Source organism: Leptonychotes weddellii, chromosome 5, assembly GCF_054177405.1.
Source record: "Leptonychotes weddellii isolate Sample4059 chromosome 5, ASM5417740v2, whole genome shotgun sequence".
In the NCBI taxonomy this organism is placed as follows: Eukaryota; Metazoa; Chordata; class Mammalia; order Carnivora; family Phocidae; genus Leptonychotes; species Leptonychotes weddellii.
The window spans coordinates 76,032,785-76,057,543 of record NC_138373.1 but is presented as its reverse complement, the minus strand read 5'-3'; the positions used below and the strand labels follow the sequence as shown (position 1 = coordinate 76,057,543).

Genomic DNA, 24,759 nt, shown 5'->3' with positions numbered 1-24,759 from the left:
TAGCCTACTGTTGACCAGAAGCCTTACCAATAACATAAGCAATCGACACATATTTTCTATGTTACGTGTTACATATTGTATTCTTACAAGAACGTAAACTAGGAAAAGAAAATGTTATTAAGAAAATCATAAAGAAAAGAAAAGACATTTACAGTACTGTATTTATTGAAAAACAAAACCTGCATATAAGTGGACCCACACAATTCAAACTGGTGTTGTTCAAGGGTCAACTATGTAAAATTCATGCACTGATTTTAGAACCTAATTATACTCAATACCTCTACAAACACGAGGTGTTCCTCCATTGTTCTTGGCCTACAGGGTAATCTATGTAGAGATGATGAAGTATATAAGGAAGGCCCATAGGCTGAACTGTAATAAAGTATTTTTTATTAAAATACAGTGTATGGGTTGGTGGTAAAGCCCCGGGAAGCCTCATTAGATTACTGTGAACATCCTGAAAAAGGGGGTGGGGTATTAAATAATAGTTTGAAGAGCCAAAGTTTAAGTGGCCTTAAAGGACAGGACATTGGAATGTAACACTGTATGTCAACTATACTTCAATTTAAAAAAATTTAAAAAATGTAATTGTGTGTCCTGTATACTTCAATTTAAAAAAAAAAAAAAAAAGGCCAGGACATTGGGGAAATTTATCTATTAGCTAGAATATATAGAGAGAGGTGTTAATATCCAGGGTCCTCAGAAGTTCTACTTCCTTGTTTGTTTTTTGTTTTTTTAAAGTTTTACTTATTTATTTGACAGAGAGAGTACAAGTAGGCAGAGCAGTAGATAGAGGGAGAGGGAGAAGCAGGCTCCCTGCTGAGCAGAAAGCCCAATGCAGGGCTCAATCCCAGGACCCTGGGACCATGACCCGAGCCAAAGGCAGAGGCTCAACCAACTAAGCCACCCAGGCGCCCCTACTTCCTTGTTTTCAAGGTAACTCATTGTTGCCTTGAGTTGTCCTGGCAAATTTCTATCCTAAAAATTATACAGGGTAGGAGATTCTAAAACTTTTCTTCTAACATCTGAAGGTCTCAGTGGAAAACTTATCCCAAATATGGAATTGCAATCTTTTCTAAGATGACATTGTATTTTTAAACTTTTTTTTTTTTTTTAAGATTTTATTTTTAAGTAATCTGTACACCCAACACAGGGCCTGAACTCATAACCCCGAGATCAAGAGTCACATGCTCTACTGACTGAACCAGCCAGATGCCCCTAAACTTTTTATTTTTAAAATAATTTAACTTGAAGAAAAGTTGCATAAAACATAGGATCCCTATATGCCCTTCGCCAGCTTCCCCTAATATTAACATAGTACCTAACCATAGCACAATTATCAAAACCTGGAAACTGACATTGGTACAATACAATCAACTAAACTATACACCTAATCACAAATTACCATTTTTCCCTCTAATGTCCTTTTCTATTCTAAGATCCAATTTAGGACCCCACATTGCAGGTCTCCTTAATTTCCTCTAAACTATGATAATTCTTCAGTCATTCCTTATCGTCCATGATTTTGGCTCTTGTGAAAAACAGTGGTCAGCTGTTTTGCAGAATGTTCATAATATTTTTTTTACTGATTTAATAATTTGGTATCATCAAGAATCATTTATTGAAGGTTTACTACATGCCAGGCACTATGCTAAGCTCTCTACCCATTTTCTCTCTTTTAAACAGAAATATTTTTAATAAACTTTAAAGCAGAAGCATTCTAAAATTAAAGAGTAATCATCTTTAATTCACCCTTCAAGTGTTAGTGCTTTGTAAATTACAAAGCATTATAGGGCGCCTGGGTGGCTCAGATGGTTAAGCGTCTGCCTTCGGCTCAGGTCATGATCCCGGAGTCCTGGGATTGAGTCCCGCATCGGGCTCCCCACTCTGCGGGAAGTCTGCTTCTCCCTCTGCCTCTCTCTCTCTCTCTCATGAATAAGTAAATAAAATCTTTAAAAAAAAAAACAAAAAAACCCCAAAGCATTATAAAACATATTTTTTCACCCCCCAATATCCTTTAATGTCCCCTGCCCCCTAAAAAAATATTAAGTCCAAGTATACGCCTTAAATTCAGAGCCCTGAAACTTAGGACCTTTCTGAATCTTTACTGCCCACGTTCTCCTACCTTTAAACCTTGGCTCATTACTTCCTTCACTTGTACGGGCCCTCCCTTTTCACCTCTAAATACGCTCTCATGAGGACACCTCTAATCATTGCCCCAAGAGCTACTGATCCTCTGAAATCCCACAGAATTTAATGCCTGTAGTGCTCATTTGGTTCATACACACTATCCTGAGCTGTGGATACATGTTTTTGTAGATTCTTGTCTCCCAAACAAGACTTTCTGAGGTAGAGGACTCATGGCTTCTTTGCCTTGTGACATGTACTACCTTAAGGCTTAATAACATTTACTGAACACCTATCAAGTGCCAAGCCTGGTGTGCTAGGTCCTGAGAAATTAGAGATGATCAAAACATAATCCCAACTCTTGAGAAATTTCTGGTTTAACAAATAGTTGAGTACAGTGATACACTAAAAATAGAGTTTTCTCTCCAAAAAATTAAGGTCACTAAAAGTTTCCTGTAGCAGTAATTTTTTTTTCCTTTGCTGTCTTGATAAACACTAAAATAACTAATTATAGATTACTCATGTGTCACAAAATTTGACATATTTTCCAACTAGCTTGTGCTTGAAGCAAGCTGTGACCTGCTTTTATGAGAAATCCAGATGCTACAGAGTAAACTTAATTAACCAAAGGCCTTTGCAAATATTGCCACGGGCTGTAGCAGTTTCAAGCAGCTTACTAATTGTTACAGTCTAGTGACATCTAGTGGCGAAAGTGTTGTTAGAGAGCACTGCCGTAAAGTCCACGGCATTAAAGGGAGGCCATCTTATGAAAAAAAATGGCAAAATATAAAAATGAACTATGATATTTATTAGCATTAAAGTATGTTTTAATGTCTCTTTGGCCTATGTAACTGTTTACTCCTCTCAGCAGGATTTATCTTTTTTTTTTCCTTCCCTTGAGGCTGGTACACATTAATATTGATATAAGATTTACTGAAATAAAAAACACTAAGTTAGAGAAAAGTTCTCAGTTAAAAAGACTAAATGAAGAACAAACCAACCACCAACTGTGATATGCCTCTTCCAAAAATCCTGCAAGTCAAAACCCATTTTTTGTTTATATGTATTTGCTTACTGACACTTTCATATGTGGGTAAACAGGCATACAAGTGTGTTTAGAATTTTTTGCTAATGATTTTCATTAGCTCATATGAGGCAAGTAATTATCTATTCAAAGTCATTCTTTAAAATAATACTTTGGGGGCGCTGGGGTGGCTCAGTCGGTTAAGCGTCTGCCTCTGGCTCAGGTCATGATCCCAGGGTCCTGGAATCAAGCCCCATGGCAGGCTCCCCTCAGCGGGGAGCCTGCTCTCCCTCTCCTCCCCACTCATACTCTCTGTCACTATTTCTGTCTCTCTCTAAGTAAAATATTTTTTAAAAATTAAAAAAATAATACTTTGCATTTCACTGGCTTTCTGTGTAACTAAATTTTGATGGGAAGAATATTTAAACATTACCAAAACCCAGTAACTTTTAACAAATTCTTTTACAAATAATGAATTCTCAATGAGTCCAAAATTTAATGCACAGGCATTAAATGTGAATCAGTTTTAACAATGGAGTTCATCCAAAAATAGTAAAAACATAATGACATATTCCAAAATACTCTTACGATAACCACATCTCTTTAAAAATTACCAAAAACCATTTAGTTGAATGATCTAACACTTCTGTGATCTCAAGTAGTATTTAAGTTCAGAAACATCTAGCTCATTGCTTCTCAGCCTTTTGGCTAAGATCAAGTGCAGAAACATCTAGCTCAGTGTTTTCCAAAGTGAATCACCTGGAATGCTAGTTTAACATACTCAGACTTTCTGAGTTTGGGGCCCTAAAATCCACATTTTTAAGAAAGTTTCTCCACGTGTCTTTTTATGCATAAAAGAGCTTTGGAAGTGATTACTATCAAGAGCACAAATATAAATTCTTCTAACTTGTTCTAGTCAACCATTCCTGCCTCTCAGAATAAGTTATTCCACCCTCTAGATTCTCTAAAGTGTTACGCTTTATTAGCACTTACCATGTTGAATCACAATTATCTGTTAAGAATATATTCCCCTCATTAGACTGTCAGCTCTTCACAGGAAGGAATAATGGTTTTTTTTGTTTTTATATCTCTAGCCTAAAAATATCTGATAAACAGCAACAGCTCAATTAATTTGGTTAAATGAATAAATAAATATATGAAACATCACAGTTCTATAAAGATTATGTGACTTTCACTTTTGCCCAGAATGGAAAAATTAATCTTTCCAAAACCAGTTAAAATTTGGGCGGGAGAGGGGATACAATTTTTTTAAATTCTGGGAACACCTTTAAAATCTTGACTTTCCTAAATAAACATTTCAGTCTCAAATGCTAATGCTTAAAAATAGAATTTATATATGTGATTTTTGGAAAAGTAGAAAAATTGGAGATGACTAACAGATTTTTCTACTATGCAACTTTGGAATGTTTCTAGGCTGTAGCTTAGCAAAAACTACTGACAAACCAGAGCCTTAAAAAGAAATACATACATCTGTCTTTATTGTCATATTCCAGGAGTAATCGGCTAGCTTATCCAGGAAATGATACTGCTTAGAAAGATATATCCTTGGGTACTACCTACAGTAAGCCATGTATATCTTGTTTAAATTCATAACGCTAAAGTTTAAAGAAACAAAAAAGAATAATAGTATACAAACTATTCTAGGAAGTTAAGGTCTAATACAGCTTAAAATTAAAATCAGAATTTAACCTGCATACATATGGGTATCTAGAGTAATAAAAGAAAATCAAAGCAGCACATCCCAGGTATAATTTTGGTCAAGAATTCTTTTGGCATCTTTTAATTATAACTTTTGGTTTATATGGAAGATCCTTTAAATCATGAATCTACTCCTCGACCTTATCTTCTCTATCCCTCAAAGCCTAGCTCAAATGTTACTTCCTCTGTGAAGCCTGCCCCAAATTCCCAGAGTAAATTAATGATTCTCTTCTCTATGCATACCTAATGTTTTGGGCATGCAGCCACTATTACTCATACTATATTGTTGTAAGTTACTTACCTATCTAAAGCACTCACAAAACTGTAAGCTACTTAAGGGCAGCAACTGTGTCTTACATTCTTTGTAGCTCCACTCTCTGGAACACTGCTGAGCACCTGGCAGGTGTTTATCATTAGAGTTGACCCTTGAACAGCACAAATGCGATACGTGCAGGTCTACTAAAGACTTAGATTTTTTTCAATAAATACAGAACTGCAAATACATTTTCTTTCTTATGAATTTCTTAACATTTTCTTTTCTCTAGCTTACTTTTTTTTAGGATTTTATTTATTTATTTGAGAGAAAGAGCACGTGCAGCCGAGAGAGAGAGAGAGAGAGAAAGAGAGAGCGAGCAAGTACACAAGCGGAGGGAGGAGCAGAGGGAGAGGGAGAAGCAGACTCCCCACAGAGCAGGGAGTCCGACCTGGGGCTCAATTCCAGGACTCCAGGATCATGACCTGAGCCTAAGACAGACGCTTAACCGACTGAACCACCCAGGGGGCCCCTCTACTATTCATACTTTTTTTGTATGAATACAGTATATAATATATATAACAAAAATACGTGTTAATCAGCAGTTTATGTTCTTGGTAAGTCTTCTGGTCAACAGAACATTATTAGAAAATAAAACAACAATGCTATTAGTAGTTACGTTTTGGGGGGGAAGTAAAAAGTTACATACAGATTTTCAACTGTGGGGAGGTCCACACCCGACACCTACACTGTTCAAGAGTCAATTATATACTGCAGAAGTGAATGACCAACAGAGTAATCAAAAGCTGTTGGCATGAGGGGCTTAAGTAAAACAGTAGTAATGGACAGAAAAATAAAGATACAAAGCACTTTTTTTTTTTTTTTGAGGATTTTTGCTTCTTCTCATGAAGGATTGTTACTATGCCTTCCAGTCATAAACAACTAGAAACCAGACCAAAAATACGACACTCTTTTCAGATATTGTATCACAGGCAGTGTAGGGCTTTGATCCCTGACAGAAGGAAAACAAGCGAGTCCTATCATTTCCCCAGATTATTAGTGAAAAGCAGTCTCCACGATGCAGACCCGGTCGGGATATCCATAAAGAGCCCAGTGGACTCAGTGCGTTGAAGAGAGAGAATATGGAGTTTGGAGAGACTAAGGGATCTGAGTTTACACAACAGAATCTGAGAAAGGAGAGAGCTCAATAAAAGAGCACTCTGGGGAACCGCACAGGGCACCCTTGAGCCTCTGGCTGCACACGAAGCTGTATGAGGTAGAATTCTCCAAGGCTGGAGAAAGAACTACAGGAAAGCAATAAGCCAAACCCTTTCTGAAATTCACATAGGGCTAAGAGCAGTTCACATTCCCACCCTGCGAGAGTGGAGGGACTTCCTAATACATGGGCAACAGGTAAAGCTCTCAGAAGGCTACTGCCTTAGTAGCAAAGCTCAGCTAAACTTGACTAAAGGCTGCTCTGGATAAGCCCTAACAAAAACGTAAAGGCAAGTTCAGAAAGAGTCAAACTGATTACAAGTAACTTTATGCCAGAATAAAGTCCAATATACTTTAAAGGAACAAAGCAAAATCTAGCACCCAGAAACACAAAATATAAAATACCTGCATACAATAAAAAAATTTCCAGGCATGCAAAGAAGTAGGAGAATATGACCTATAATACAGAGAAACTTCATTCAATAAAAAACAGATCCAGAAATGATGGACTAGCAGTAAAGAGTTAAAATATTGTTATAAACACACCCTTTATGTTCAAAAAGTAGAGAACATAAGCATAATATGCAAAGAAATGAAGACTTTTTAAAAAGGAGGGGAGGTACATCTAAAGCTGAAAAGCACAATTATCTGTAATTAAAAATTCATTGGATAGAATTAAGAACAGTATAGACATGACAGAAAAAAAGACCACTAAACCTGGAAACACAGAAATAAAATTATCCAAAGTAAGGACAGAAAGGAGAGAGACCAAAAAAAAAAAGAAAAAGAAACTGAAAGGTGCATAAGTAATCAGTGACCTGCGAGACAATATCAAGTGGTTTAACATAGAAAATGGAGTCCCACGAAAAGAAGGGGTGGGGGCAGAAAAATATTGGAAGAAATAATGGCTGAAATATTTGATAAAGACTATAAACCTACAGATCAAAGAACATTTGGAACACATCAGTGTGAACTTAGCATTTTCAATATATACAGATAAATACAAAAATACACACAAGTGTAAATATGTGTATTACGTATATACACATATATATATTTCCTTGCTAAATCCACTGAGAAGACCTAAGAGTGGTTTTTAAATACCACTCTCCACTGAAAGAACCAGGGCTCCTGGTGAAATGCCTGATTCCAGGGCTGGGGCCAAGGATGAATAAGAAAAATCTGGAACATTATTTTGCACCAGGAAGTAAAAACATGTTCAAAGAATAATGAGAATATGTCAAAAGGCCACAGTAAGCTACAACCAACAATGTTCCAACTGGCTAAACTTGGAGCTTTTTTTTTTTTTTTTAAGATTTTATTTTTTCAAGTAATCTTTACACTCTACACGGGGCTCAAACCCACAACCCCAGGACCAAGGACACTCCACCAACTGAGCTAGCCAGACATCCCTAAATTTGGAGGATTTTGAGATTAAAAATAAATAGTGATTGTCACAGATTATAATTCATCAAATAAAACGAGAATTTACCATTCCACACGGACTTAAATAAATACATGAATAAATAAATGGAAGAGATGAGAAAGTTCTTCTTGATGGCAGAATGTAGAAGGAATGATAAAAGGTAGAAAAATCACTATTTAGCAACTGTCTCTGTGTAATTAATTCAAATAAGAAACAGCAATGGATATTATAATCAGTGAAGGAGAAAGTGTGTTGAGAAATGAGATTTCACAGAGTCCCACAATATCTCCTCAAAAACTTACCAAAAAAAGGGCAAAAATTTATCTTCACATAAAGAAAAACAGAAAGAATTTATTTCCAGGTGATCTGCACTGCAAGAAATGCTACAAGAAGGTCTTCAGACTAAAAATAAATGACATCAAATAGAAACCTGAATCTAGAGAAAGGGACTAAGAATTCCAGAAATGGTAAATATGTGGGGAGACATAATATTCTATATATAGGTTTTTCTTCTCTCAACTTCTTTAAAAGATATGTGATTGTTTAAAATAAATATATACTGTTAAATATAATATATACAATTATTTAACAGGATACAATATATGCTTTGTATATAATAAACAGATATTTCATAAATATATAACTTATAAATTTATATATAAATAATAAACACCACATGGGATTCCTAGCATATGGAGATGCACTAATATGACAACTATAGCACAGAGTAGTGGGGTAAATGGAACCACACCATTGAAAGGTTCTTACATTTTATGAGAAGTGGTAAAATATTAACTCTATGTGAACTATGATGTTAAAGATGTGTATAATGGGGTGCCTGGCTGGCTCAGTTGGTGGAATGTGACTCTTGATCTCAGGGTTGTGAGTTCAAGCCCCACGCTGGGTGCAGAGATTCCTCAAAAAGAAAATCTTAAAAAAAAAAAAAAAAAAAGATGGGTATTATAATCCCTAGAGCAACCACTAAAAACAATAATGCAAAAGAACACAACTAAAAAAGCTAACAGAGGGGACACCTGGATGGCTCAGTCGGTTAAGCGTCTGCCTTAGGCTCAGGTCATGATCCCAGGGTCCTGGGATCAAGTCCCACATCAGGCTCCTTGCTCAGCAGGGAGCCTGCTTCTCCCTCTGCCTGCCGCTCCCCCTGCTTGTTCTCTCCCTCTCTCTCTCTCTGACAAATAAACTAAAAAAAAAAAAAAAAAAATTTAAAAAGCTAACAGAGGAGTTAAAATGGAATACTAAAAAAATTCAGTTGATTCAAAAAAGTCAGGAAAGGGGAGGAACCAAAAGCAAACCACACAAACAGAAAATGAAGAACAAATGGTAGACCTGAATCCAACTAGATCAATTTACACCCCAATTAAAAGACAGGCTGCATGCACACGTACAGAAGTAAAACTCAACTATACGCTGTCTACAAGAGATGCACTTTATTTTTTTAAAATTTATTTATTTATTTGTCAGAGAGAGAGAGAGCATGCACAAGCAGGGGGAGCGGCAGGCAGAGGGAGAAGCAGGCTCCCCGCTGAGCAAGGAGCCTGATGTGGGACTCGATCCCAGGACCCTGAGATCATGACCTGAGCCTAAGGCAGATGCTTAACCGACTGAGCCACCCAGGCGTCCCAAGAGATGCACTTAAAGACGCACACAAATAAAAACAGGAAAAGATATATGCTATGCAAACAGTAAGTGTGAGAAAGTTGGAGTGGCTGTATTAACGTAAGACAAAACAGACTTCAAGATAGGAGATAATGCCATAGATAGAAGGACAAATTGATAATAATAAAAGGGCCAATATAATAAATATCAATGTATGCATGCCTAATAACAGACTTCCAAAAGACTGGAAGAATGAAAGGCACAGACAAACACAATCACAGCTGGAGATTTTAACACCTTTCTTTAAGTGGTAGAACTCATTAATTAAATACCATCAACCACACCTTACTGTAAAACACTACACCCAACAACTGCACAACACATTCTTTTCAAGTGTACATGAATGTGTCTCATTCACCTAATAAAATAAGGTCCTATAAATGCTTGTTGAATAAATGAAATGAGCCAACACATACATAGGTGGAAGGTGGGGCATGCTGAATTTAAAATAACAACACTTGGTTGTACTGACCAGTCCACAGGTGGAGAAATGGACAAGAAGCTGAAGCCGAGGGGCGCCTGGGTGGCTCAGTCTGTTGAGCATCTGACTCCTGATTTTGGCTCAGGTCATGATCTCAGGGTCCTGAGAGGGAGCTCCGAATCAGGGCTCCAGGGTGGAGTCTGAGTCGGCTTGAGGTCATCTTTCTCCCTCTGCCTCTGCCCCTCCCTCCACTCACACACTCCCTCATTCTCTCAATAAATAAAATCTTAAAAAAAAAAAGATGGGAAGATCTATATCACAAGAGGAAAGAGGCTCACTAAGCTAGATACTAAAGACAAGAAAAGTACAGAAGCAAACTCCTGGCAAATGGAGAAAAAAGTGAAATGGAAAGGCATTAAGTTTCAGAGAAAGGCATCGACATACCTACTCTGAGATGTGATGGAAAGAAACAAGAATGGATGCACGCACAGATGCACTGAAGGGAGGAAAAAAGTGAGGCTGCTCTTGCAAAATGGCTCTGCCTTCTCAATTGGTTTAAAGGGATCATGCACCCAGTACTTGCAGCTCTTCTGAGTAAGGCTAACACTTTGCTGGTTAACAGCCATGTTTAAAAGGTTAACTGAAGAGTTATTACATACACAAATAACCTACAAGGTAATCGGAAATACGTCATCAACTTTTCAAATATGGTATTCGGGGGGTGGGGAGTGGGAACAGACGCTCAGGATCAACCCTAGCTTAGAGGTCACCTTTAAGCCATTCAGAGAAGACCAAGCTCTAAAATCCATTCTCTCTTCCCCTCCTTTGGCATTCCATTTCCAAAACAGAGAGAAAGTCTGACAGCTGGCAGAGACAGGGGTCTGATGAACACAAAGACTCCACCTTTATTTTATTTGCCCGGCTAGGAGATGAGTGGGTGAGAAAGATGTGAATAAACTGATCGCTTGAAATGTAGCTCCCTCGTGTTCTCCTTACAACCCTTTTCCATTGATTTATTCCTTCTCAGCTCCAGCCTCATGCACTAATTCTCAATGTTCCATGTGATTTGAAAGCCCTCACTGCCTATTCCATGGGATTCTGCTCCACCAAGAAAAGCCCCTGACTCTTTTTTCACTGTCAAAATCTACTTCACATACATCATGTTCTTAACAACCAAACACAGAACTCCCAATAAAATTGCTTAGCATCACTTAAGCATCTACACCATATATGTCTGACTTTCTTTGTTGGTAACAAGGACAGTCTCTTCCTTAGGCAGCAAGACAATCTTACATTGTATCCAAAGTCAGTAACAAAAATGACAGGTCAGTTGTAAAGAAGGTCATATGTGTACACGTGTGTGTATGCACATATTCATTAGGAGTGAACAAAAAATTATATAACTTTTATATATAAAATATCAATTTTGCATTTCTCTTATGAACATTTCTATAGATTGACATAAAATCATGATTCATTAAAAAATATAAGGGGTTGAATTTTAAGTTAAGAGATTTATAGGGCTTGTTTAACCCCAGGAATCTAATTTGCATCAAATCTACATTTTGCTTTTGTGTTCTGTTGTGGCCATCTATTGCTACTTGTAATTTTTTAATTTTTCATTTTCTAGTAAATGCTTTACACTTCAAAATAAATTGCTAGGGGCGCCTGGGTGGCTCAGATGGTTAAGCGTCTGCCTTCGGCTCAGGTCATGATCCCAGGGTTCTGGGATCAAGCCCCACATCGGGCTCCTGACTCAGCGGGCAGTCTGCTTCTCCCTCTCCCTCTGCCTCTCCCACTGCTCATGCTCTCTCTCTATCTCTGTGTCTCAAATGAATAAATAAAATCTTTTAAAAATAAATAAATAAATAAATTGCTAATTCAGAGACTGCTATGAAAAATAGAAATTCTTTTGGCTTAAATAAAAAGAGGAACAGATATTTGGCACCAGTATAGAGCATAAATTATACTCTGGTATATTTATCCAAAAGGGTTAAGACCAAGGAAAGAATCTGCTTATTAAAAATGCACACATTACCTCAGCCATCCGAATAGCCCCTAAACTCGCCCAGCTACCGCCTCTGCAGATCACCCACCAGCATTAGCACTATATCACATGACATGATGGAACAATAGCGAACTCTGTGTAATACTTGAATATATTGTTTTGAAAGAATAAACTGTCATTAACTTGAATAAAAAGCTTTCTGAAATCAAACCTGGGGGGTACAGCCCGCCCTGTGTGGCCCTTTTACTACTTTGAGAAATCGCCTCATCCTGAAAGCAGTAAAGGGTGAAAAAAGAGATTAGAGTATAAAGGCAACAGTGATGAGTGGCCCCTCCAGCAGCCCAGCAGGCAGATGGCAGGGCTCTAAATTACCAGGAAGAACAATGCCAAAGCAGGAGGCACCTAAAAATCCAAACAACCCCCCCACCCACCACCCTATTTCCTTTTACAGCCTAGTGATCTCTATAATTGGCTTTGCTAGAATTGGAAACAGTCTTATTCCATGTACAAAACAGTGAAAAACTCGATGTCCTGATGCCATCTTTAGATGGGCTATCCCTTCTAGCCATGTGACTTGAGGTAATGCATTCACGCTCTCTGAGCCTCAATGTTTTAATCTATAAAATGGGAAGAATAATAACATCACGCAGAGGTAGAGGAAGGAGGGGAGGGGTTAGCTCCTACTATTATCATAATTATACTTATTATTTCCACCCAACGGTCCCCTTTGCCTGTCTTTTCTAATCACTAAGAGGTTTCTTCCTCACCAGTGAAACACCAGCATTCACTTAAAGGCTTGCTGGCTTTTTTTGTTCCCTGCAGTCTGGCCCCTGCCACGTGCTGCCACTTCTCTTTTCATGCCACCCTCAGCAAGTAATTTCTCCACCTTCCTTAGCCAAATCCCAAATCGCCTCTTCATTGCAACCTGCCCCTCAGCAGCCTTCCAATCTCTCACACACCTATTCTCAATATTCTCAACAAACAAGGTTCAAAGAGGGGGAAAACAAAGCCAGGGCAACACAGCCAATGGGTAGCCAAGTCTCAATTTAAATCCAGGTATCAGTACCTGCATTGCATTAACTGCAGTGTATTAATTATTCACTGTCAGGGTTCCTGTGATGATTTTAAATCTGAGGTTAGTTTCCCTGAACACCAAACCGATGCTTCCCCTACTAGTCAATTCATTATCATAAAATAAGAATTATATTTCCAATGCTTAGAAAAGAAACACTACCCCATGAAATTATTAAATATATCTCAAAATGCTGGGAGTTTTTTGGGTTTTGTTTTTGCTTGTTTTTAGTATCTCCCTAAAGTGAGGACAAATATTGGTCACATAAAGGCCTCACCCAGGACTAGAAGACTTTGGGAGGACACAGTTAACAGGCAGCAGAGGCATGAACCTGTGTGCCTGTGGGCAGTCCTACGTGCATGTCCGGAAGGGCTGGAGTACAGAACACAAGTGTCCCCCTCTAAGTTTCTACAGATAAATTACGTCTGATTGTCTTTTAATCTGATTGTACAAAGACACATGGAGATGGAAATTTCATTAATGTTGGCTTCTCTGAAGAATCACATTATCCCTCAAAATAATGAAAACAAGGGGAACAGGATGTAATGTGTTATTTCAGGTAAGAACCAAAGAGCTTCCCAAAGTCTAACACTGAGGCCTGTGGGAAAAGACTGAAAGCTTGGATTTCCTCACTGTAAAGCAGATGAAGTGCTGGGAAGAATGAGATGATATATGGCTCATCAATAAAGCATTATTTGTTTTATTTTTGTTTTTTTAGGTACAGTGTAGAATAGCATAACTAGTATTTGACATCAGTGATGAAGGTTCAAGTTCGACCTATCTGCCAGCTGTCTGATCTGACACAAATCATTCAAACATATTTAACCATATACAGATTAAGGGGATGGCATGTGTTTGTGTTTGTGTGTGTGTGTGTGTGTGTGTGTGTGTGTGTGTGGAGGGGGTACCTTCCAATACATATAGCTATATATATATATATATATTTTTTTTTTACATATAGCTATATAAATGTAAGAAGTTTTATATTATATTGTACCAGGTTAAGTAAACCAGGGCCTTATGTTCATTTATATTTCCTATTCTTTTGGAGGAAAAGAGAGACAGAAAGAGGGATTCTTTTTTTTTTTTTAAGATTTTATTTATTTGAGAGACAGCGAGAGAGGGAACACAAGCAGGGGGAGTGGGAGAGGGAGAAGCAGGATTCCCGCTGAGCAGGGAGCCCAATGCGGAGCTCGATCCCAGGACCCTGGGATCATGACCTGAACCGAAGGCAGACATTTAACGACTGAGCCACCCAGGTGCCCCAGAAAGAGGGAGTCTTATAGTAGAAACCCCGTTCAGTTAATAGAAAATCATTGCCACTACTTAATGGATATGAAAATAACAGAGATTAACATAAAATTAAAATATATAATGAAATTATCAGGTGAATAATAAAATTCATATTAAAAGGTAATTGGGTGGCAAAGCTGGTTGAGCATCTGACTCTTGATTTTGGCTCAGGTGATGGATCTCAGGATCAACCCCCGTATCCAGCTCCCCACTCCTTGGGGAATCTGCTTGTCTCCCTCTCTCTCTGCACTCCCCTCCCCCGCTCATGCATGTTCACTCACACTCTCTCAAATAAATAAATAAATCTTTAAAAAATACAAATAAAAAAGGTAACTCCACCTCGGTATACACTAATCAATATATGCTAATCCTCTCATATATACCCTCTCCTATCATACAAAATGGTTGTCAGGATTAATTATAAGTGTATCAATGATTACAGAGATTTTCTCTATGGATCTGAACTAGTCAACCCATAGTCCTGACCACAAATAAGAGTGAAAATCTTTTTGAAGAAATATAACAGGTAAAGGCCAGCTCCAACACCATTCATTCATTCATTTACTCAGTCCCTACTTGATACCAGGCTCTATTCCAAATGCTACAATTCAACAGTAAACAAAACACAGAAAGCTCCTACCATCATAGAGCTAGCATTCTAACAGGGAAACACAGACAGTAAATAAGTAAGTAAACTACGTAGCAGATAAATGGTGATTAGCTACCACAGAGAAAAACAGCCAAAAGGGTTTCAATTCTAAATAAGGCAGCCAAGGAAGCTTCACCAAAAAGATGCCATTTAAGCAAAAACCTAAAGGAGATGAAGAAGGCACATGGCTATCTGGGAAGAGTAGTGTAGCTATGCAAACCTTTCCAGCAGGTCCAGATAAGACAAAAACCCAAGTTCTTACCTTTCAAAAGCGGCTGGAAGGTTGGAATCTCTTGCAACTTGATGACATCGGGATCGTTGCTGACGTTCCGTGAGGGCTGGGAGCCTGGAGCTACAACCACAATATCATCCATCTTGGCTCTATGCTTTGCTGGAGAAGGGGTCACTGAAAATAAAATTACACTTCTCAAGAGCTGCATGTTAGCCAGCCCCCTCTGCCTTACCAAAGCTGTTTTCGGTACAGTCATTAAAAAAATTATTTTTACACAAAAAAAATGTTAACTGTAGTTATCCTGCAGCGAGGGCTGGAAAAGGGGAGATGAATCATGGGGGACCTCTATTTTCTACTTAAAAAAACCCCTCAAACATTACAGGAACTTATAACATGTATGAAACTGCTTTTGTAATTAAAAATATCTTATTATTCAGCACACAAAAATATAGGTAGGCTATGTTTTTAATTTTTATTTCTTTGATCCTCCTGACATTGTCCCTATTTTACCAATGAGAAAATGAGGGTACAAAATATGGCTCTGACCAACCCAAACTCAATAGTGCTAGAAAAACAGGAAAGGAATTGGAGGTCTTTGGGATATCGGTATATGTGGCCCATCCCTGTGAAACTGAGGTTGCAAGCTGTCTAGCCACTTTATCACAGCAAGTCAGGTGTATTTAATACATCTTACTCATGGGGGAAAAAAAATCATGGTTCTTAACCCTCTATGATGGATCTATTCCTGAGGCACCAGCCCCCTCACCCTTACAGTTACAAGCACTAGTCCAAGAAGGGCAGAAATAAATAGTAGGTCCATTCTAGGCTGAGGCCAAATTCAGAATTTGTAGGACTGCTAGACAGGCAGGTCAATTTCAGGTCCCTTGAGAGGAAGTAAAGCATTTGTAGGGAACTGATTCAAACTACCAACAACTTCTTAGACCTCTCCTCAAAAATCTTCCTGGTTAGGGCAAGAATAAACCTTTAAAGTGGTTTACCCTCTAGGAGATAGTATTTGCAAGCTCATCATAGTCATGTCTCAAAGGCTGATGCTGGGATGTCACAGAACTGCCCTGCCTCCTAGAGGCTAGTCTCCTGTGGCTTGGCATTTACTCTTTTAGAAGCTCTGCTACTTTTACTGCTCTTCAAGAAGTACCTCTTAACCTCTTTTGGTAATTTCCCTAACATTTCACAAATCCCAAGCCAGAAATCTTTTCTGCTACAAATTAAGTGATTTCTTCTTCCCCAGACCCCAGCAGAAAACAGATTTCACTGGGTTCTAGATAACTTCTATCACCTTGCCTGTAAAATGGGACTGTAAGGATTAAACGTAGATGCACGTAAACCGCTTAGCACAGGGGAATTGGCAGTCTAACCTATGCTATTAGTATGCTACAGTACAAGAGTTCATGCTGTTGGTCAGTAGGTGAGCAAGCATATTAAAAAGATGCCACACTTCGGGGCGCCTGGGTGGCTCAGTCGTTAAGCATCTGCCTTCGGCTCAGGTCAGGATCCCGGAGTCCTGGGATCGAGCCCCGCATCGGCCTCCCTGCTCATTGGGAAGCCTGCTTCTCCCTCTCCCACTCCCCCTGCTTGTGTTCCCTCTCTCGCTGTGTCTCTCTGTCAAATAAATAAATAAATAAATCTTAAAAAAAAAAAAAAAAAGATGCCACACTTCTTCCCCTCAAATATGCTTCTGGACTGACATAGAGGCAAGAAAATAAAGGGTAACAACTCTTACTGTACTTTCTGTAACAGATAAAATATTCTGGGCCTTCCAAGGAAATAGAAGGATGTATAGCAAAGCTAGTAGATGCTGCTCACCATTAAAAGCTGTCCCAATAGAGCCCCCCAAATGAGGGTCTGAACTAGTCTTGAAGGACACATTTCATTGTGGAATAACCCTAAATCTGTCAGCTTCTACATTTCTGAATTACAGATCCTACCAGGCAGAGAACAGTTCTATGTATTTACAGACAGTTGTGGATTCTAAGACTATCTAGCACCTCTCTTTTCCCATCTGTAAAACAGGGTTTAAAATTTCATAACATATACAAATAGCGAATCACTAGATCGTACACCTGTAAGTAATAGGTTATATTTAGGCTCCAGATTTAATCCAGTTTGGATTAGCAACTGGAGCGTATCCAGAGCAGTCCCAGTTGTCCTAGGGTTTGTGGCTAACCAAAAAGATTAAAAAGGAGCATATGATCCTCAATTAAGCATCAGTTGTTTTATTTACTGAGTGCTTACTATATTCCTAACACAATAATCCTCCCATTCCTATCTGAAACGCTGGGAGAAATCTTAAAAAATCGCACGGGGGAAGAATAGAGAAAAACACCAGAGCCTACGGTGCTGGCCGACTCCTATAATACTAGAAAAGCAGTCGAGACACCTTCTCAAGGGAAAATGCAGTTTCTGGAGAGGTTTGCATCCAAGGGTTCAAAGCGATCGTACACCTGTCACACATCCCTTCTGAAAAGGAACCTCCAAGACCCACTTTAAGAAGGAACATGTTCTTAGAGGTCCTGTCTATGATCCATCCACTGTGTGAGCCAAAGCTCACTGTGTCAGTCATAAGTACTAACACCAAATATTAATTAGGTTGTCCCGTAAAGAGGAGGCGGAGCTGGGAGAAACACCTGCTTTGAAAATAAATAATAGGCATGGGCGCACACGCTGGTTTAGCTTGCAGTCACAGGCACTCACTCCCATCAAGGGAATGACGGCTAGGGCAGACGGTACTTCTTTCTTTTTTCAAGAAAAAAACATAGTGAGGGCTCTCTGTGCGTTCAGTGTCCGCGGCCCCAGTCCCCACTAGGCTGGAAGGCAGCCCCCTCCGCAAGCAGACAGGGCCGGCTGGAGGAGGAAGTTAGGACACCGACCTGAGGAGTTCAGATCGTTGGGTCGGCTCTCGACCTCGGAGCTCTGCTCACTGCCCATGGTGCCGGCAGCGGTGGCAGCGGAGGAACGGCGGGCCAGGCGGTCACCGCTCCGGCGGCGGGACGACCGGGCAGGGGCCGGGGACAGGGGCAGGGATGCTACACCGAGTGTGGGCGCCGCTGCAGGGCCAACCCGCGGAGACCGCGCGCCGGGCCCACGCAGGTGCGCGGGCGACGGGGGATGGGAGGCCCTATTTGGGGAACAGACGCGCAAGGAAGCGCAGCCCGGCTGCACGAAGCTCGCCCGCTTTCTTCCTGGGACCCTAAAGAGAGGAGGTGAAGAACGCCCGGCATCAGCCGCGCCAGCGGCCGGCGGGCGGCGCCCCTTTCACTCACTCGCTCCTGCGCCGCAAGCTCGCTCCTTCCGGGACGCGGATTGGCGGCGCCGACTGCGCGCGGCCGTCAGTTCCGGGTTGGAGAGCCCACCACGCCCCCGCCCGAGAGAGGGCGCGTAGGGTGACTAGGGCGTCGCAGCCTTAAAGGGCCCGACCGCCTCAAAGCCAGAACCGCCCGAAAGAGTAAGGCCTTCCCTAGTATAATGATGTGTCGCCTCTAAGCATCACCCATATTTTGGCACTTTACTGTTAGAACTTTATAAGGGGGGAGGGATTGTTTGTTTTGTTGAGATATAATTGACATATAACATTTTATTAGCTTCAGGTGTACAGCCTAGTGATTCAGTATTTGTATATATTGCAAAATTTTAAACCCTGTTTACAGATGGAGAAAGAGAGGTCCTAGATAGATTTCGGATTAGCATCCACAACTGTCTGCATGCAAAGCTTCTGTTTCAGTTCCAGAAGCTAGGAGTTTGGCAGTGGACAGCCATACAAAAAATACAGATGGTGAAGGAAGGACCTGGAAGTAGAGAAAAATGAAGAAATAGAAAATGCTGATTCACATGTTACGGTGTGTGTGCATCCTCAGGGGAAAGTGGGTGCCCCAAAGCACTTTCTGGGGACCTTGACAGTTATTCACAAGCCATTCCGAAACCAGCAAAGGTGAGGATAGAGTACAAGCAATACAAAATGGAAACCTCCAGTTTGGGCAGATCAAGGACAGAGACCTAGCAAAGCAGTGCCACCAAAGACTTGGGTGGTTTTGGGATTCTCAGAACTTTGCAACTCATTTTATCTGATTCCCTCATGAAATTTCAAGCAATGTCCTAAGATTTTATAATCTCAGAAGGAATGCCAAATGGACTGTATGATTAAGTCCCCTCCACTCTATAGACTCATAGACATTTTGCTTATGTTACCGTATTTACTTTTCAAAGCAACCCTGAGGCCCACAAACAGGTAACTTCTTCATGGTCACCAGGTAGTAAATGGTGGAAACAGGATTTAGGACTGTCTGATTTCAAACTCATGCTCTTTCCTCTCCTCACCATTACAATACTATGAGAAAAGTGCAAAAAATGTAAATTCAGTATTTGGTGGGAATATAAAGAAAGAACTAAAAACTGCCTGAGAGATCAAGTAGGCTCCTAAGAGGTGGTGTTTGACTAGTCTTGAGGCTTACATATACCACCAGGGTGATGGGACCATTCCTTCCTGGAGAGCCCCTGGCTCCTCTCCCAGGTCTCCCATCTTTGGGGGTGGGCAAGAAAGGAGGGAAAAGGGGAATACAACACATGTTCTGGCTCTTGTTCTCCCTTTTCCACATCAAAGTATATTTATCTTGTGTTCCATGCCCTAATCTACACTGATGTGATGGTGTTTTTTATGCTTCCCATTGGTTGAACATTTCATTCTAAACTGAACATTGTAAACATTCTCAAATGAAGAATGAACAAATATATCATCCTATTCTCACCCTGCAAGGTCTCTGCTGCGAAATCTTCTCATCACCTTATAGGGGTTCCCTTATATGAGAGAAAATGTGTTTCCCTTACTGTTTTAAAAATTATCTTTGTCAAATCTTCTCATCACCTTATAGGGGTTCCCTTATATGCTCTTCCTTTCCTGGCAAGGAGAACTCTTTCTAGCTGGGAGGTTTCCTCTTGGTGCTGAGCAATGCTGGTTTGGAGGATGGGATGATACAGTCAAAATGAAACTAAAAAAAACTCTCAGGTTTTTTTGTTGTACTGCATTGCTGATGTTTCTTAAGTGGGCTCCAGAACTCTCCCAGAGCTGTTTTTGTTTGTGGATAACTGTCTAATTGTTGATCTTTTTGTGGGGACAGAGGCTGAGATCTCCTATATCACCATTTTTTTTCCCACTGAGTAGATAAATAAAATGTGGTATATCCATATAATAGAATATTATTTGCCTATCACCAAGGACTGAAGTACTAAAACATGCTACAACAAGGATAAGCCCTAAAAACATTATTCTACTGGAAAAGATCCCATCACAAAAGATCACATATTATAGTTTCCATTTATATGAAATATCCAGAAGAGGCACTATAGGACACAAAAATAGATTAGTGGTTGCCTCCCAAGCTGAGGAGGAGGGGTGTGAAGGGGGAAAGAGGGAGTAACTAACTGTTAATGGGTATAGGGGTTTCTTTCTGGGAGTGATGAAAATGTTCAAAATTTATTGTTGTGGTGGTTGTACAACTTTGTGAATATATTAAGAACCACTGAATTGTACCATTTATTTTTTTTAAGATTTTATTTATCTGAGAGAGTGTGAGCACAAGCAGGGGGGAGGGGCAGAAGGAGAGGGAGAAGCAGACTCCCCACTGAGCAGGAATGGGGCTCCATTCCAGGACCCTGAGATCATGGCCTGAGCCCAAGGCAGACACTTAACTGACTGAGCCACCCAGGAGCCCCTAAATTGTACAATTTAATTAGGTGAATTTTATGGTATGTGAATAATATCTCAATAAAGCTGTTATCAGAGAAAGGATATAGAAATACAAAAGGTCTTCATTCCTTGAGTCAACATTTATTGGTAACCTATAATGTGCCAGGCATTTCCTAGAGGCTAGGAATAAATGATCCAACAAGATCCCATCCCTATCCTTAGGAAGCTTACAGTCTGGTAGTGAGAAAATTAATTAGGCATTTATAATTAAGGATTCTGCCGGAGGGGCTTTAGAGGTAGAAGACATTTGGAACCAATGCCTTTTTGCACCTTTAAAATCATTTCCACATGAACAGCAACCTATGTGACTTATATACACAATTGAACAGTCTTTTTGGGTTTATAAAGCACTTTCATAATGATGAGGGAAACAAAAGCAAGAGAAATGTGGCTTAAATTAAATCTCCTTACAGCTTGCAGCCCACTGATAGATACCTGACACATGAGAGGAACCCATGGTTGCCTTAATGCCTTAATGTTTATGTTTTATTAAAGACTACAAGTAACCTTAACAGCAGCTGGCCCCTCAAGGTCCTGAAGGCCTTCCTTCCAAATTCCTTAGAGACTTACGCTCTCCCTGACCCCCGCTAATTAAAAAATATATATAATCAGTCACTCCTCACAATCCCAGTGCAGCTCTTTCTGCCTATAGGTCCTGTCCCTGTGCTATAATAAAATCACCTTTTTGCACCCAAAAGGTCTCAAGAATTCTTTCTTGGCTGTTCGCTCACAAACCCCAAAACTTCCAAATTTCATCAATAATATTGGCCCTATATGACCTGCCTATAAAGTAGATTACACTTTTTTTTTTTTAAGATTTTATTTATTTATTTGACAGAGATAGACAGCAAGAGAGGGAACACAAGCAGGAGGAGTGGGAGAGGGAGATGCAGGCTTCCCGCTGAGCAGGGAACCCGATGCGGGGCTCGATCCCAGGACCCTGAGATCATGACCTGAGGCAAAGGCAGACGCTTAACGACTAAGCCACCCAGGCACCCCTAGATTACACTTTCTTGATTTTACAAGGAGGTTAAGGAATTTATTCTTGATCACAAAGCTAATAAGTAATAAAAGCAGGATTCAAATTTTCTGAAACTCATTATGCATCTATCCATTTCAGACCAGCTCCTCCTCCCCTATTTCTATATTGCCTGGCACTCCAGCTAGCCGGTCTCCTACACCAAAAATCTGCTTACCCCTGCCACCACATCCAACCAGTCACAAATCTGGAGAGCTCTCTCCTTAATTTCTCTTCTAACCTCCACACCCTGTTCAGGGCCTCCTCACTTCTTCCATTTCTTGGAAAGCAGAAGGCCTCTGGCTTCACCTCCTTCAATCCATCCTATATATGGCTGGCAGACAGAATTTTTAGAATATTAATAAAGTATCTGGACCTGCCACTGCCCTATAAAAACCTTCAATAATTCCCCATGGCTTCAGGATAAAGTTTAAAATTTGGCATATGAGAACCTTCTTGCTCTGACCCCCGCCTTTCTCTCTATTCCTCTATGTACACGAGGGAAACTTCATGCCAGTCAGGATAAAATTCCCTGAATACTCACACCATTTTCTCTGTCTGGAATATTCAGCCTTTTTCTCTCCCTCTAACTAACCGAACTTCATCCTTCAAGATTAACTTACGGTTGAAAACTTAAGTCCACACAAAACTTACACATGGATGCTTATAGCAGCTTTCTTCACGATTCCCAAAACTTGGAAGCAACCAAGAGGTCTTTCAGTATGTGAATGCATAAACTAGTACATCCAGACAATGGAATATTATTCAATGCTAAAAAGAAACGAGCTATTAAGCCATGAAAAGACATGGAGAAAACAGATGCATCTTACTAAGTGAAAGAAGCCAATCTGAAAAGGCTACGTACTGTATGATTCCAACTATATGACAACTGGAAAAGGCAAAACTATGGCAATAAAAAGAACAGTGATTGCCAGGGGTTGTGGTGGGGGAGGGATGAACAGGCTGAGCACAGAGGATAGTTAGGGCAATGAAAATACTTTGGGGGCACCTGGTTAGGCATCTGCCTTTGGCTCATGTCATGATCTCCAGGTCCTGGGATCAAGCCCCATATTGAGCCCTGCATCAGGCTCTGGGCTCAGTGGGGACTCTGCTTCTCCCTCTGCCTCTTGCCGCTGCTCGTGCTTGCTCTCTCTCTCTCTCTTTATTTCTCTCTGTCTCTATCTCAAATGAATAAAATCTTTTTTTTTAAGATTTTATTTATTTATTTATTTGACAGAAAGAGAGAGAGCACAAGCAGGGGGAGCAACAGAGGGAGAGGGAGAAGCAGGCTCCCCGATGAGCAGAGAGCCCAATGTGGGGCTTGATCCCAGGACCCTGGGATCATGACCTGAGCCGAAGGCAGACGCTTAACCAACTGAGCCACCCAGGTGCCCTGAATAAATAAAATCTTTAAAAAAAAGAAAATACTTTGTGTGATCCTATAGTGGTGGATATATATTATTACACATTTGTCCAAATCCATAGAGTGTAATACACTAAGAGGGAACATAAGGTACACTATGGACTCTGTGTAATTATAATGTGTCAATGTAGGGTCATTAGTTGCAAGAAATATACCTGTCTGGTGGAGGATGTTAACGGGGAAGGCTGTGCGAGTGTGGGGGCAAGAGGTATATGGGAACCTTCTTGTCAATTTTATTGTGAACCTAAAACGGCTCTAAAAAAAATAAATAAAGTCTTTTAAAAATATATTAAATTTTTCATTTTCTCCCAGAAGTCCAGATTGCACGTCCCTCTTTTGAGATTCCTTAGCATCTTCTATCATTACATTAATTCTTTACACAATAATTGATTTGATTGTCTGTCTTCCCCACTATGAGCATCTTGAAGGTAGCTCCAATGTCTTATGGGTCATTCATTCCCCCTGCACGTGTTTAATACATGTTTTGTGAATAAAATGCTTTTTTAAAAAATCTGCCTCCACATAAATAGTATCAGGAGAAGAGGATCAAGAATCTTTTCAGGCAATGAGATGAAAAGAGATTTCTAACTTAAACACAGTTCATGTCAGTAGAAAAATTTTTTTCATTATTTTCAGCAGTGTCCTCTGTTCAGTGTCATAACTGAAAAGAAGAATATGTCACTTCAACAATAACAGGTTCATTGTTTAAAACCCTAAATCTGAAACTTCTAAGTGAAGGAAAGTTCTACTTAAGTGACTAGCAGGGACTGTCCTGTGAAGGGACACAAAGCATGTGACCTTTCCCTACCTACACCCTCAAGTATATCATCTGCAGAGATAAAATGTACTGTTTACATCAGTTTTTTGCTGCAACAGCAAAGTTACTCCAATGGGAAATCACTCTGGAGTTTCCTTTACTTCGGTAACTTTTTTTCAAAGATTTTATTTATTTGACAGAGAAAGATCGAGAGAGCACAAGTAGGGAGAGAGCGGCACAGAGAAAGGGAGAGGGAGAGGCAGACTTCCGGCTGAGCAGGATGGGGAGTGGATCCCAGGACCCCCGGATTTTGACCCCAGCAGAAAGGCAGACACCTAACCACTGAGCCACCTAGGAGCCCATGGTAAGTAACTCTTTGAAACCAAATATTTGCAACATTTTTGTAATTCAAGAGTAGGTCATCCTCTGGATACAACTGGTAGAGTTAATTTCATTCAAAGGACCTTTGTTCACATGTATTCTCAGTCAACATATCCCTCCTAACAGCTATTGGTTAAAACCAGAACGGCTGTATCAGGCCTAGAATAAGAAGTTACAATGGCTTAATGCTTTAGGTTTGAAAGCTCTTCACACGGAGCAGGTGGAGATGTTGCCTAAGGTTTGGACGTTCTGCGAGTTAATTATCAGTGGTTTGGTAAAGTTGCATCTGTTTGCACTTATGCAGCG

At 40.0% G+C, this 24,759-nt stretch overlaps 1 protein-coding gene across 2 annotated transcripts in view; it reads right to left on the bottom strand.

Moving 5' to 3' along the window:
* BORCS5 (BLOC-1 related complex subunit 5) overlaps positions 1-18,455 on the bottom strand; it is a 32,029-nt gene extending 13,574 nt beyond the window's left edge. Inside the window, exons 1-3 of one of the 2 annotated variants that reach the window (XM_081821258.1) lie at positions 18,005-18,455; positions 15,147-15,290; positions 5,172-5,295 (exon numbers count right to left, since the gene is read on the bottom strand). In XM_081821258.1, coding sequence (XP_081677384.1) covers positions 5,204-5,295; positions 15,147-15,290; positions 18,005-18,062 — 294 coding nt within the window. In that variant the 5' untranslated portion in view covers positions 18,063-18,455 and the 3' untranslated portion in view covers positions 5,172-5,203. The remainder of the gene's footprint in view (positions 1-5,171; positions 5,296-15,146; positions 15,291-18,004) is intronic. The other variant, XR_014145581.1, reaches the window with a different exon arrangement.
* Positions 18,456-24,759: the final 6,304 nt, after the last annotated feature.